Source organism: Drosophila pseudoobscura, chromosome X, assembly GCF_009870125.1.
Source record: "Drosophila pseudoobscura strain MV-25-SWS-2005 chromosome X, UCI_Dpse_MV25, whole genome shotgun sequence".
Taxonomy (NCBI): Eukaryota; Metazoa; Arthropoda; class Insecta; order Diptera; family Drosophilidae; genus Drosophila; species Drosophila pseudoobscura.
The window spans coordinates 38,301,542-38,317,457 of record NC_046683.1 but is presented as its reverse complement, the minus strand read 5'-3'; the positions used below and the strand labels follow the sequence as shown (position 1 = coordinate 38,317,457).

At 44.2% G+C, this 15,916-nt stretch overlaps 3 protein-coding genes and 1 long non-coding RNA gene across 9 annotated transcripts in view; 1 reads left to right on the top strand and 3 right to left on the bottom strand.

The window, feature by feature from the left end:
• rsh (Rap GTPase activating protein radish) overlaps nt 1-15,916 on the top strand; it is a 133,521-nt gene that overhangs the window by 100,209 nt on the left and 17,396 nt on the right. The window lies entirely within an intron of this gene.
• On the bottom strand, nt 161-1,988 carry LOC4814228 (uncharacterized). The gene has a single exon (XM_001354397.4). The coding sequence runs from the start codon at nt 1,938-1,940 to the stop codon at nt 402-404; it is 1,539 nt and encodes a 512-aa protein (XP_001354433.4). The 5' UTR covers nt 1,941-1,988; the 3' UTR covers nt 161-401.
• LOC117184482 (uncharacterized) lies at nt 2,194-3,347 on the bottom strand. The gene is made up of 2 exons (XR_004469860.1): nt 2,914-3,347; nt 2,194-2,852 (listed from the first exon to the last, which is right to left on the bottom strand). It is a non-coding gene; the product is annotated as an uncharacterized lncRNA (long non-coding RNA).
• On the bottom strand, nt 6,938-11,211 carry LOC6901095 (uncharacterized). Its single transcript, XM_015186796.2, has 2 exons — nt 8,899-11,211; nt 6,938-8,676 (listed from the first exon to the last, which is right to left on the bottom strand). Exons 1-2 carry the CDS (start codon nt 11,101-11,103, stop codon nt 7,006-7,008), a joined length of 3,876 nt encoding a protein of 1,291 aa, XP_015042282.2. The 5' UTR covers nt 11,104-11,211; the 3' UTR covers nt 6,938-7,005.

The following is a 15,916-nucleotide window of genomic DNA, read 5'->3' as shown; positions in this document are numbered from 1 at the left end:
CTCCTACGAGTATATTCCTCTTTGAGCGAAGAACCTCTCATATAGTGTACCATTTCGATATTATTTGAGTGACCCCCTAAATGTCCGTATATATGGGTGCCATAACCTTGTGTCGCCTGACTTTCCCCGCTTACACGCCGAACTTTTAGACTAAGAAAAGTGCTGTCAAACACTGGCAATAATCAATTATTGTACTGCTGACTTCATGCCCGCCAGTGTCCTAGGCCCGCAGGCAGTGCAGGTGGAACGTGGCACGTAGCAGGGAGAACGTGCCACAATTTTAAGCCTCTTAAATATACGAAAAGTAATTAAAATATAATCAATATGCGGATCCCTGCGCCGACCCAGATCCAGGTCCAAGCGCAGGAACCCTCCTCCAATGGGCAAGGTACTGCGAGTACCTATGTCCAGCCGAGCGTGCGATGGACGTCGAGGGAGTTGCGCAGAAGCTGCCGCCTGAAGCGCAGGATATTGTCGTCCCGCACCGGAGTCGGATGGGTGAGCGTTTCCAGATCGTCCACGTGGCGGTAGTGCTGCATCTGGCCGGTGCGGACGGGCACATCCATGGCCCCGCACGACGCCCGCCAGTGCAAGGGGAAGTGGTTATGCGTGAGGGTCACATAGTTCGGATTGTGGAGGCACTTTATGGCCGAGTTGGCGTCCAAATGGTCAGCCACCCGCGTAACATGCGAAAGCATGTAGAACTGCTGCGGCAGCAGTGGATCCGGTGCCAGCTCCTTAGGGAAGTACACGTTGCGAAAGCAGAAGCTCGTACGCGCCGAGCAATTCACGTCTATCGTCAGAAGCTCCTTCAGCAGCATCTGGTAGTTGAGGAGTTGGCCCAGCGGCATAATGACCTCATCAACATCGAACACTCCCAGGTAGTCGAACTCGTACATATTTCGGTAGAGGCAGTCGTTGTACATCAATACTTCGGTGAGTCGAGCCCGCAGATCCCAATGTTCCGGTAGCTCATCTAGCAGGAGGTGTGGGCGCAGTTGCAGCAGACCGTCCACATCCGTGTAGTGGGCGAGGGTGCGCGATGTGTTTGCGGTCAGCTCCCCGATGTCGAAGGCCACTACCCGCTCGACCCCCAGCAGACGCAGCAGCTCCAGCCACTCCACCATCCGCTCAGAAATATCCCGATCCGGGAAGCTCAAAAACTTAACGCACACCCCGGTATGCAGATTGGAGTCGAGCGGCCGCTCGGGCACCTGGGAATTGACCACGATAAGGGCGTTCCGAGCAGGGGCACAGCGGTTGCCGAAGACCAACGAAACCAGTTGGGGCACCCGGATCTCGGGCTCCGGCACCACACAGCTGAACATGGTGGGGTAGGCGACACCGGCCACATTGCCCCAGACGTCGTACCAGCCCACCTTAGTATCGGTGACAGACACCAGGTCCGGCTGGCCGCTGTCCGCATACCAAAACTGACAGAAGGCCTGCGGATACGGGCCCGTGATGGTTGTCACCATAGCCAGGACCATCACCTCTGGCGACGCTGGCCTGCGGTCATAGTAGGCGTTGTAGAGGAAGTAGCTCAGGTTTCCCTGTGTCACCCACTGGAAGTCGCCGTTCTTGAAAACAAGGTCCTCGTAGCGGGGATAGGGGGCACACTGATGGCTCCGCCGCGAACCATAGGCCCAGTAGTGCTTGGCGTTCTGGTGCAGCAGATCTTCTAAATCTAAGGGACTGCTGCTCTCAATCGCATCCGGTGCCACCACCACAGGGCGATCAATATCTAATCTGAGAATTTCTGGAGCCGCACTCTGCTTCAACAGCCGCTCGTGCGAGGGAATGTCCGAGGACTTGGCCGACGATGGCCTGCCGTCTAGGGATAGAAGTACCAAGAGCTGGTGGGTGACCAGGAAGAGTGCCATGGTCCCGAACGCACAGATCAGCGGCGTCCGACTGGCGCGCAGAAGCTTGAACACCATTTTGGAGCACACCCAATAGCCAACTGGCCCGGCTCTCTTCTCGAAGTGCATTTAAGCCGTATCGGTCACATTATGCTATGTTACGTGCTTCGACAATATGTTCAAAAAATAGTTATCATAAATCAATAACGAATACACTTTAGAAAATTGAGTTGTGATTGCGAGAGTCACACTGTCTGCAGGAAACATACGTACATACAAGTTTCTGTATAAGTTAACAACTCTAAAAATTGCAATTAAAAACGAGCAAGAATGTTGTGAGCATTTATACCCGATATAGTGCTTTTTACTTCTGTCTCTTTATCTCTATTTTCACATCAACACCAGCCGTTCTACCTCGCTCCCCTCCGACATGTGCATACAGAGCGCGCACACTATATGAGGAGGAGTATGTGTTGTACAGAAGAGAGCGTAGGTAAATCTGATCTGATCAATATTCAGCATTATTGTAGATGTATTCATTTTCATGATTCTGCATTTTCAGTTTTCTTTGACGCCTAGTTCTCAGAGACTTCTGTGATATCACACTGATCCAGTTTTGCCACGCCTTCTTCCGCCCCATTAAGAAAGCAAAATCATGGAGAATGAATATATCTAGCAGAATTCCGCATGTGGATCAGATCGGATTAATATTATACCCAAAAGGAACAAATAAAATTGATGTGGCAATGCACTTTCTAGCGACGACACTTTCTAACTGTTTTTCTGTCTCTCCCTCACGGTCTCTTTGTCATTCAATGTCAGCGTCGTCTGCCGGAGGAAAGCCATATTGACTATATATCGGGTATAAATGTAGAGTTGCGGTCGCAGCAGCAATTCACAACCTTCCCCCTCGTTTTATATATATAACATTTGTATATATAATATATCGCAATAGATTCTATCTCTCAATTATGAAGATGCACTTTCCATCTATGGCTCCGAACTCGGTTACTTTTGTACATGCAAAGGGAAACAGAATACTCATACATACATATTCATACGAGTATATCTTTCCAAGATTCGCTTTCCATTATCCCACTTTGTACGATACACATACGAGTGTAATATATCGTTGGGTAGTCGTCTCAAGCCGCGCGAATGGAAAAACTTTTCATTCAGATTAAGCCACAATACAAATAAAAATCGAGAAAAGTGACCCATACTCCCCCGCCTCCCCATTGGACTTTAATAAGCGTGAAACAAGCCAAGTCGATGGCTGAGATGGTTGAGACATTATTACGTACGTTAGAGTCAGTGTCAGTGTCAACATGGCGTTAACTTGGCAATGGCCAAAACGACAGAATGAAAAAATGACAAAAGCAGTAGCTGACCAGGGTTGTCGTGCCTGTGGGCTGATGTCTGAAAAGGGAAAAGGAGCCGGAGGCATCACCTGCATTAAATTATTGATTCGATTTCGCACGCGGTTCGCTTTTATTGTGGCCGACGCACAATGGGGCATCAGCCGAAAAGGGGTGGCAAAAATCAAAGAATATTATGAAAGCTTTGGATAAATGGAATGCACGCATGCAATGGAGAATTTTCCAGAGCTGAAAAAAATCGAATTTTAAAATTTATTGGACTTTTAGTTAAGTACGCAGCCGGGCTGTTACAGGTGTAAAGTCATATATTTTTACCGTTTTCTGTGCTAGGTCAGGTTCCGTGCTTTTCGAGGAACATATGTATACAAACTAGGGGGAACGTTGTGAGTCTCAGATACGGCCGCGACTCTATACTTATACCCAATATATACTCAGTCAGTAAGGACACCCTACGACAGACGGCGCACACATTTACGACAAAGAGTTACAAAAATTGCACTTGTAACAGTGCGATATCACAGGAGTCTGGATACAAAGTTGGTTTCTCTATCCCTTACAGTCTCTAAGAACTAGGCGTCCAACAACACGGACGGACAGATAGACATAGGTATGTTGACTCGGCTATTTATGCTGATCAAGAATATATACACTCTATGGGGTCGAAAACGCTTTCTTCTAGGTGTTATACAAATCCAATTGCCCCACATATCTAGTACACCCCAATAATCTTTTTGAGTATCGGGTATAATTATTAAATTTTGACGCATTATTGTGAAGCTTCTAGACATCGTAGCACCGTGTACGTGTGCAGAGTACATTTTTCAAATGCAGTTTATTTCAGGAGGATATCTTATTTCGCTCAGAACTTATTAATTTAGCAAGCTGAAATCGCCGAATGTCCCACTGTGTGACTTTTTTTTCGGAATGAATTATACACGCTGCCTGGCATTGTCAAAGTTCTGCGGCCACCCCCTTGTAGCAATGCTCATACTCGTATGTAGCGCCACGCACAACCCCCTCATAGACTCGTCTCACACTGTCCCACCTACATACATATGTATGTACATACGAGTATACAGCCATTTCTACAGTGTCTGTCAGTCTGTCACAGTGCCTTTCCGATTTCTCACGAATGTGCGCGCTGCCACGCCCTGGAACAATATAACAATAACAGGGAGGAGCTCTATAAACGACTATACTACGCAAATAAACCCGCTACTCCTTAAAAATTAATTCAAAAGAGGTGCCAACACAGTCGAAGAGATTTTGCATTCCATATTCATGAATTCTTGGTTTAGGAATAGATCGATAAATTATTGTGGTACATTCAAGAGACTTTCAGATCTCATGCGAGGGAGCTCTAAGATATGATCATAGTAAGATCCTTTAATACTGTGACTTAATATACTTGTATTCTTTATGGAGCCGAAGGGGATTCCTACTGACTGTTACACACATGTCTACCCACACTGCATACCCCGTCTGTTCACACGTACGTTGGAAGCCAGAGAAAGCCAACAGGCAGAAATGTGTATGCGACTGTACATATGTATGTGCCGTGCGCACATACATACATGTCTATATCCGGGTATACACGAGTCTTCCAGTACTACTCGCATAGCCGTGCCTAGCAAACAAGACATAATCAATCACTTAACCCAAAAACGCACACCAAACGTTCGTTTCAATTAAAGTTTCGTTTTCATTCACTTAGTCGAGGACGAAAAGCCGGATAAGGGTGGAATGGCGAGGGCGATGGGTGGATGAGAAAAAAAAACGAAATTATATCACCCGTACAACACACATACACTGAGCGAAATCGCCAGACAGGCAATTATTGGTATTGCCCTGAATCTGGGAAAAAAAACCTCCATTCCGAAAAGAGCCTAGTGATAAATCATTCCCCTTGATACAAATGACCCACAAATTCACCAATAACTCAGGAAAAGTTGGATCCTTCTGTCAATTAATATGCAATGCTGTAAGATTACATAGTTCCGCTTGTTCATGTTTTTCATTCTGATATTCCCTTCATTTAAAAAGTGATGAAAGATTCATATCAACTTTTACAGTATCTTGCAATATCTGCAATTCAAGGCAGTTCAAAATATATTCCCCAATTCCGAAAGAGAGCTTCATTAATATTCACTATCACCTTTCAAAATGTAATGTCTTCCTCTTATTGGCGCTTTTTTCTTTGGTGGTTTTTCCTGTGGCTACATTTTTGTCTTACACTTATTTATTTTTGAAGTTTTTACTGCTTTTTATCTGTCTTCGGTGGAATATTATAGTTCTGTTCGTTTACTGATTTCGTCAGATTTCTTGTGCTTCTTCATCGTTTTCTAGGCTTGTACGTTAAACGAATAGATACGAATGAATTTAATCAATGTTCGTACATCTTTGGCTATACGTTCATTCTATATACAAATGTATGAGTATATATGTACATATGTATACATATGTATATCCACATGTATGTTCATATGTACACACAGAGATGTTTATTTTGGAAAAGTTGGTGGTTGCTTCAATTCGCGACGGAAGTTTTCAATTTCCGATTGCAACGCCTCACTGCGAATGGTCCTTGGTCTGAGCTGCTTGGCATATACCATTCATAACTCGCATATCATCGGGGGAAAAAAACCAAAGTTTGAAAGGGAATGGACATTGCTCCTATAAATTACAGAAAGCTTTTGCTTATTGCTGTAATTGAAACAATGACGCACGCAAAATTCAGTCAGAAGACTTCACCCTACCCCGTACCGAGCTTGCTCGCTCGAAAGTAATTTGCTTTCATACGAAGACAGGTCTGTTCTCGACATCGATATATAAGAAATAATTCAAGACGAAGGTTGAGTTCAATGGTGACGTAAATGCAGTCCTAACTTTTCAAGAAAAACCCTTTTTGAAAGATTTTCAGAGATACTGAGAGATACACATACAGAGGGAGAGAGTGAGAGAGAGCTGCGTCCAGGGGACAAGAACCACCTGATCTGCTGTCAAATCTCTTTTTGTCACACATTTAGCATAATTTAGCACTTCATTTGTCAGACAAACGGCCAGGGAAAGCAAAAACCGCGACAGCTGCCTCGCAAAAGTTTTCAACAGTCACAAACTCCACCCTTAGCTCCTCCTCAGGATTCCGGGTAGAGGGCCAAATTCACAAAAACGTTCCAAGCAGAGCCGAGGATAATGTGGAATATGTGTGGGCATTAGGTTGCAAAGTGATTATGATGCCCAAGGGCAGAAGGTGGAAGGCAGAAAATGGCAGGTGGCAGGCGACGGGCCAGACGACAACCATGACAACCCGTAGACATTATCTCGTCTCGCATATCCTCTTCGAGGAAGAAGTAGATCCCACTCCCGATTGTCACAGGCAACAATTCCGAATTCCACCTGCAATGATACGAATCACAGCATCAAAAGTACAGAAAACTCGCAGCTTCCACCAACAACCAATACTCCCACCTTATATCATCTCTTTCCCAACTTTCCACAAAAAAAGAAGAGTCTGTCACAGGTTTTGTCGTCTGCAAAAGCATGAACGAAGCTTTGAATTATTCTTTTCAAGATTTATATTTCACTTAACGTTCTTGCTACCTACTAGATAGAGGAAAAGTTAAATGACGAAAAGTTACATGAATTAAATGATATAAAAATATTCTGTTATACAGAAAAAGTGAAAATTTTCTTAGATTTCCAGGTATTTATCGTTTTTCGTACTTTATTGAAATCACAAAATATATAAAAACGAAAAAAATACATTATATATTATATTTCAAAAGAGATAGCAGATCTCTTTCCATGTTCTCCAATAAATAGCGGCGCTCGGCCTTGGGATCCCCACCCCGCATTATTTTTCTAAGTTTTTTTTCTTTGGTTTTAATGAGCACTGCCTTGTAGCGGGCCATCTCTTGCTCCAGATAGTCATCCTCTCCGACTGTCACTTCACCGCCCAATTCGCGTCGGACTGACATCAAAATATGGAGCATGTCCTCGACCAGGTTTTTGTGTGCGTCTTCTCGTTTCTCTGTCCCCTTCGTTCTGGGAGTTGGGCTGAGGCTTGAGGCTTCTTCACTGCTGGGGTATGGGGTGACATAGTAGGATCCGTCACTATATGTTGATCGAGCGGTATTGGGATATTTGACGTCATCAAAAGATGGTTCGACGACTGCAGGGGTGCATTTAGAGGATGTCGCAGAACACACAGAACATCCAAAGTGTCGGCGGGAAATCATGCCTTTCGTTGGCGTCAATGAGTCGTTTACTTTCTGGGGCTCATCCTTTCTCATTTCGGGAAACTTAGACGGCAAACGGGCGTGTACTTCCTGAGGTTCCAACTTAGTCTTTTCGTGGAACATAGGCCGCTCACCCATGGTCTTTAACATGACGTTCTGAGAGCCGCCCATGAACTCGCCGATAGCGGGTCCCATAGAATCCTGTAAATGCACTCTCAAGCCGGATGGTCCGGGACATTCAAAATTCTGAGGACCACCTTTGGTCTTTTTGTCGCCTTGCAGAGGAGCATCCATGGTCTTCTTCATGAGGTGCTGAGGTCTGTTTATAGATTGGTTCAAAGAGCGCTGCCCTAATCCAGATGGTCCCGGACTTTCGAATCTTCGAGGTGCACCATTGGTCTTTTCGAGGTAATTAGGCGGCTTACCTATTGTCTTTTGCATTATATTCTGAGAGCCGCCCATGGACTCGCCGGTAGCGCGTCCCAAAGAATCCTGTAAATGCACTCTCGAGCCGGATGGTCCCGGACCCTCGAATTTCTGAGATCCACCCTTGGTATTTTTGCCGTCTTGCTGAATTGCACATATAATCTTTTGCTTGATGTGCTGAGGGCCACCCATAGACTGATTGAAAGAGAACTTTTCTATACCAGATGGACCCTGCGTATCGAACAATTGCTGGTCTCCAACATTGGTCGTTCCAAAAATTTTCGGAATTTCACGTAATTTCTGTTGCATGTTATTTTGAGGTCCCCGTATGGGCTTCTCGATAATACACGCTCGCATGGCGGCTAGCCTTGAATCGTAAATTTGAGGTGCATCCTTAGTCGTCTTGTCGAATTGATGCCTCATGCTAGATAGTCCCGACGGTGGGGATGGCGGAGACAACGGCGAAAGGTTAGGATCAAAAAATGTAATACCTTCAGCCCTGTTATTCTCTATGGGGTGCTGATCAGCGCCTGTAGAAAGCTTGAAAGCTCTATGTTCGATGTTGCAAGGGTCTACATGTGACGAAGACAAAGATTGCCCTGGCTGAAAAAGTTGAGATTGTTCCGCTATGGTATCCCCATTGATGTGCTGATCACCGCCTAAAGAATGTTTGAACGAATGACATCTCATCCCTGATGGATCCAGTGAATTCGGGTTTGAAGATGGTATTCGGTCGTGAAGAAGTTTAGGTTCATCCATAGTCTGTTCCATGTAATGGTGAGCTCCGCCCATATTCTGATTGGATTCTTGTGACGAAGGCGAAGATAGCCCCGGATCAGAAAATTGAATATCTTTATCTCTGGTATTTTCCATGAGCGGCAGATCTTCATCTTCACCCATAGACTGGCTGAAAGAGTGACGTCTCATCTCGGATGGCTCCAGTGAAGTCGTGGTTGGATATGGATGAGGTTCATCCATGCATCCATGTTCCATCTGATGCTGACCTCCATCCATAGACTGGTTGAAAGCGCGATATTCCATTCTGGATGACTCTGCATGTGACGAAGGCGAAGATAGCTCCGGATGGAATAAAGGAATACCTTCGTCTATAGACTGGTTGTAGGAGTAATATCTTATCCCTGATGGATCTAGTGAATTCGGTGGCGGAGACGGTCCTTGATGTTCCATTCGGGGCTGAACTCCGCCTATAAACTGGTTAAGAGCTCGAGATTCCATGTTGCATGGGCCTACATTCGACAAAGTCAAAGATAGCCCTGGGTCAAAACGTTGAGATTGTTCCTGTAAGGTATCCTCCTTGAGGTTCTGATCTCCACTTATAGACTGGTTGAATGAGTTACGTCTCATTCCGGATGGAACCAGTGAAGTCTGTGGCGGAGATGGTCCCTGGTTGTGTTGAGGTTTATCCATAGTCTGCTCCATGTGATGCTGAGCACCACCAATAAACTGATTGAAAGATTTATATTCTATGTTGCATGGGCCTTCATGTGACGAAGGCGAAGATAGTCCCGGATCAAAAAATTGAATTCGTTCACGCATGTCGCCCTCCAGGGGGTGCTGATCTTCGCCAATAGACTGGTTGAAAGAGTGACGTCTCGTCTCGGATGGTTCCAGTGAAGTCGGTTGCGGATATGGCTCCGTGTCGAAAAGATGTAGAGTTTCATCTATAGTCTGTTCAATCTCATTCTGACCACCATCCATAGACTTGTTGAAAGCGCTATATTCCATTTTGGATTTCCCTGCATGTGACGAAGGCGAAGATAGCTCCGGACGGAATAATGGAATACCTTCACCCATGGTGCCCATCATTGGGTGCTGATCTCCGTCTATAGACTGGTTGTAGGAGTAACTGCTCATCCCTGATGAATACAGAGATGTCGGTGGCCTAGTTGGTCTTTGGTTGTATTGATGTTGAGATTCATCCACAGTCTGTTCAATGTAATGGTGAGCTCCGCCCATATTCTGATTGGATTCTTGTGACGAAGGCGAAGATAGCCCCGGATCAGAAAATTGAATATCTTTATCTCTGGTATTTTCCATGAGCGGCAGATCTTCATCTTCACCCATAGACTGGCTGAAAGAGTGACGTCTCATCTCGGATGGCTCCAGTGAAGTCGTGGTTGGATATGGATGAGGTTCATCCATGCATCCATGTTCCATCTGATGCTGACCTCCATCCATAGACTGGTTGACAGCACGATATTCCATTCTGGATGACTCTGCATGTGACGAAGGCGAAGATAGCTCCGGACGGAATAATGGAATACCTTCAGCCTTGGTGCCCATCATTGGGTGCTGATCTCCGTCTATAGACTGGTTAAAAGAGTAACTTTTGATCCCGGATGGCTTTAGTGAAGTTGGTGGAGGAGATGGTCTTTGGTCGTACAGTTGTTGAGATTCATTTATGGTCTCTTCCATATTATGCTGAGCTTCGCTAGTAGTTTGTTTGGAAGTGCCATATTCCATGCTGGATGATTCTACTTGTGAGAGGGGTGAAGATAGCCCCGGATCAGAAAAATGAATACCTTTGCCTCTGGTATTCCCCATAAGCTGCAGATCTTCATCTTCACCCACAGACTGGTTGAAGCAGTAGCGTCGCATCTCAAATGGCTCCATTGAAGTCTGTTTCGGATATGCCTCCGAGTCGTAGAGATTTTGATGTTCATCCCTTATCTGTACCATTTGGTGCTGAGCTTCCTTAATGGGCTTGTTGAAGGACTGAATTTTCATGTCGGATGGTGTCAGCGAAGTCGTGTGCGGACAGGGAGTGGTCTGTTCCATGCGATCCTCAAAGCCGTCTTTGCACTGGGACTTTATCGTGTTGTCCTGGAACTCCATCCATTCTAGCTTAACAGGTGGTGTCTTTTTGAATACGGCGTCCAGGCGCTGCTGCTTGATGCACACGCTCAGGTTGGTCATGTGGATATTGCGGATCTGTCCATCGATCTCTGTGTTGCACTGCATGGCGATAAGCTTATTTAGCCACAACATAGCATGGCGGTACTCTTGCGAGCTGGTTTCGAAGGCATCTTCCGGTAGCGGGGAGTTTTCGAGGATATCATAGAAGTCGTTGAACAGCCTATTCATATTTGTATGATGATTTTCGGTACCGCTGCGATTCTTATGTCCGGATAACTTTTGCTCCTTTGCACATTTACCATTCCTTGGACGCTTTTCCATATTTTTGTAGAATTATAATATATATTCTGTTTTCCAAAATATAACGATGTGATTTTCTGAGTACTTATAATATTCCGCTCAACATAAAAGTCTAACCTGGCGTTAAGTTCTCAGGATAGTTCTCGCTCACAATATCTTTTCAAAGTTTCATTGAATTTTTTCATTTATTTTTTCCTCCATTTGCTTTTGGTGTATATATGGTATAGCGTAAGACGTCAAATAGTTCAAATTGTCATTATAAAAGCATATGTATATGGAGCATGAATAATATGCAAAATATATTTAAGCGTACTGATAAATGTGTAAATGATGTATTGTTTTTTAAATATCCTCGCTCTGACCAAGTACGTTCTATATGGGTTGAAAATTACAAAATAGAGAACTGCATTCTAAATTTGAAAAAATCTTGACCATTGGATCAATGAGTGTTACCAGAGTTCCCAAAGTAGCAATTTTCTACAATTAAGCTAATGTGCCTTAACCCTTCAGCAGTCAATAGTCATGTTTTAATATGGGATCGTTTTGCCACTTGACTAGGGCTCTGTTTATGGTGTGAGCTGTTGGCTGTGACCTGCATTTAAATTTTGGTCCCTGGCCAGCCGCGAAATTGCTCACCCACGACTTTTAAAAACGAAAGTGCATGAGAATGGCAAGGGATTGCGCTTGCACCTGTAACAGCTGCTGGCGATTATGCTGCGACTACTTCAACTGCTCCTACTTATGATAATTCTGATGATGATTATGACGAGGGTAGGTATGAGTATTCGTGTTCAATGCTACTTTGTTCGATTACACATGGTGCCAAGACGGCGACATGGCACAGTCAACATCGAAATGAACGCCACAAAACTGGCAGCACTTTAAAAGCAATAAACTCTAATTGCTGAGCCGAGAAAAAGGAGAGACAAATAACATATTTCAATAATCCTTTGAGCTTTGTGTAAAAAGCCATGCCTTGCAGCCCAGAAGCCAGGGCATATGGGGATACGACACGTTCAAGCCACTACTTCACTAGAATGACAACGACCTACTGTTTCAGGGTGTCTATTCGTCGAGGCCGTCTTTCGTGTGGGGCTTCATTCAAAAATTGAAATTTCCATCACGTATACGACGTTGGCAGCAACGGCAGCCACTTGTCAACATGAATTTCCAATCTTCTCAGCTCCCACCACCACCGCTCAAGTGTGTGTGTGAGTGTGTTTGTGTGTGGTGCTGCCCTACTAATAGTCCCACCCCAATTGGATGATCCCCCCATTTGATATTTATGTCATACGAAAATCAAAGAGAGTATTCCACTTTCGGACTGATCCTGATTTTGGCAGTGGGTACTCCTCGGTTGTTTTTTCACTATTCATTTACTCTTAATATACAGTGACACCCAATTCCTGGGAAATGCTACAGAAATAAAATCTTTAGGCAAATTATCGCTCATTTTTTGTGGAGTGTGGCCATGTGGCCAAATACTTATCTACGCATACCATTTTCATAGCAGGTGAGCTCTCCGGATGAAATGAACATAAATCAATGCAAATAATATCATTTTTTGTTGATGTTATGCACTTGATATATAACCTAATTACAAACTAAGACCAGCGCTAAGAAAAGGAGGGATGTGCGGCACTGACATCCCTATTAATGACTTCTACTGATGCATGCAGTATGTGTGTTAATAACTTTTGGTTCGACGAGACCCACTTTCAAGTGGCATCCTTTAAGTGGACTTTATTGTTTACGGTGTGGCCTGTAACAGTTCCTGTTTATGTTCATGAACATCTTACCAGCGCTCCGCTAGAGATATTACTGGACTTTTTTCGCCTCTTTCAAATGGACTGTATTTAGTTCGGCGTTGTCTGATGTTAGGTCCTTTTAATGCGCATGAATAGTTTTTTTTTTCGAAGAATCAATTTAATTCCTTTTGTAATTATATACAACAAAAACTCATATTTAATGGCGTTTTTATACCCAATACTCAAAATGAGTATAGGGGTGTATTCGATTTGTGGTGAAAGTGGATGTGTGCAACGTCCAGAAGAAAGCGTTTCCAACCCCATAAAGTATATGTATTTTTGATCAGCATCAAGAGAACCTGAACCACAGGACGAAAATCTGTGTCATCCACAATTTTGAATATACGACAAAGTTAATACAAACATATCAATTGACCAAATATACCAGGTTGCCGAATCTGGATCTGATAGGATCATTATTATAACCAAAAGGAACAAATCAACGTGCATTGGCTACGCAGCGTCCGATGTCACGTTCGAACTGTATGGGGTATAAATGTAGAGTTGCGGCCGTAGCAGCAACTCACAACGTTTCCCCTCGATTCTTTTTGCAAGTGTGTCTTCAATGTGCTGGCCTCATATTCAATAGATGGCCATCCGCTCTTAAAGCAGACGGAGATACTTGCTCAGGGGTCTTATTCGATTCAAAGTGGTTTCTCTTTAACGAGCATTTGCATTTCATTTTCCAAAAGCCTATGCTATGTTCGGCTTTGTTAAGCGCAATTCATCCCAGTTGAGGGACCCATATACGAGGCCTACTCTGTACTCATTCCTTGTGCGTTTCGGTTTTGTACGCTTCAATGGTCTGAAATCCCACTGGGGTCTTCCAATGGCACGCATCGGGAGACTGCAAAGTAGTTTCTAGAATTTGCACTCCAGCCTTTGCTCTTTTCCATTCCGTAGCCGTCTTATGAGTGCATATGTCGCCTCGTACATCTCTCCTCTCTCCAAGATCGAAGGACCATTGCGGCTCAGACGTTTATCTAGGAGCTACTAGTGGGTAACATCGAAGCCCTGACTTGCTTAGTAGGATTGGCTTCAGTACGCCTGTCAGGAGCCTAAGGACACATGCCCCCTTTGTAGTTTATCTACACAAGAATAATGAATAAATAAAAAAAGAAATATTAAAGCATGCAATATTTAGTGCCAACGAGGATTAACGTTGTGGGTTTTCGTATCAACTGCACATTGATTTGTTCCTTCTTGATACAATAATAATCCGATCACATCCAGATTCGGCAGTCTAAAAGGTATGATCATTCTCTACGATTTGTGGTGACGGAAAGGGGTGGGCGAAATTTTGAAATACACTTGTGCATGTGCGGTATCACAGAAGTGTGTATACCAAATTTGGTAGCCTAGCTGTTATAGGCTCTGAGATCTAGGCGCTCATATTCAGCGACAGGCAAAGCCGACCAGGAAACGTGTGTGTTAGAGAGAGACAGAGCGAGAGCGAATGATATAATAATGATACGATGTGGTTCAGATTGTGCAGTCTAGAAGATACAGTCATTCTCTGCGATTCTACGTATCTTCAAAATGGTGGATGTCCCAGATTTTTCGCGAGGCGAAGTTTTGAAATTCTTTTGTGAAGTCCGGATACAAAACTTCGTTGCTGTAGCTGTTATAGTCTCTGAGCACTAGCCACTCATAGGGACGGTCAGACGGACATGGCTCTATCGGCTCGGCTATTGATGCTGATGGGGTCGGAAACGCTTTCTTCTGGACGTTACACACATCCACTTTCACCACAAATCTACTAGCATATACCCCTATACCCATTTTGAGTATCGGGAATAAATAATAAATAAATAATAATTATGCGAGTATATAAACTATATTGAATCAATCTATCAAACGTTATGAGAGCGTTTATGTTTTTTGAGTCAAAACTTTTTGACAATGCTAACATAAGATAGAACTAGATCCTAGTGTTGACTAAAAGTCATCAACGCATTCGCACAAACTTCATCTTTAATCTTAAAACCATATTTTTTTTCAGCACAATTATATCTTACCACACCACTATGACCACGATCTTTTCAAATTATACCCTGTATTCTATTCCATCGCTCTTACATATGTATACAGCTTCTCTACACCACCATATAATCCAAGATTCCTTTCTCTTCCATCGCCCTGGGTAAACGTTCGGTGAACAAGTATAATTTGCATCAGCCGCCCCCGACCAGCCTGATCCCATACCCGACCTTAACACACTGCCACCACCTCCTAATTGCTCCCCGCCGTCTCCGTGGAAACCACCCCCCCGCCTTTTTCCATGTTGCTGACACGTCAAACATGGGGACACGCCGTAGTTTTCACAACATTTCTGGACTTAATTTTTGATTAAACGCAAACAGGGTGGCCCGCTAAAAATAAGTTGGGTTTTATGCAAATGCATGACGGACCTGGGAGGCCAGAATCTGGCCATTTGGCTGCCCTATATTTAGGGAGGGCTGCTGCCGCTGCCCGCCGAGAGGCTGCCTTATCGCTGCCATCTCTCTAGGCAGGTAACCCCTTGTCAGACGGTGGGTCGACGGCACGCGACCCCTCTACGAACTAGAGAACGGAATAAAGGCGAGTCAACTTTTCCGCGAAGTTCCTTTTTCCTGCCTTCTTTATTATCTTATCCGCTTTCTGTTATTTGATATTTGCGCTTTAATGAATTTTAATGCCCATCTTTTTGCTTTCTTTCATTTCTTACTCCGTTTTTTTGTTTTTTTTTTTACTAAATTATTAATAAGAATATTTTGTGCTTACGCTTCAGGTTTTTTGGGTTCTCTTGGCGGACAGAGATTTTAATCGTTTTAAAATTTGTTTTCTTTGACTTCAAGGACTGAGTGCGAGCCAGAGAGCTGTCGCTGCCTCCACAGAATGGCAGGCAAACAACAAAAATATAGTGAAACGCACACACACACACACACACACATACACACACACACACGAGCACATACACGCGCACATGAAAACCCCCAATGCCACCATATATTACGGCTACGCCGCGTGTCTCAGCATGTGAGAGA

Bases quoted from the DNA above. Each gene is read 5' to 3' on its own strand.
- LOC6901095 (XM_015186796.2), bottom strand. From the start codon at position 11,103: ATGGAAAAGCGTCCAAGGAATGGTAAATGTGCAAAGGAGCAAAAGTTA. The intron at 8,677-8,898 runs ATGGAACATGGA...GCTCACCATTAC, and splicing joins TGGATGGAGGTCAGCATCAG to ATGGAACAGACTATGGATGA.
- LOC4814228 (XM_001354397.4), bottom strand. From the start codon at position 1,940: ATGGTGTTCAAGCTTCTGCGCGCCAGTCGGACGCCGCTGATCTGTGCG.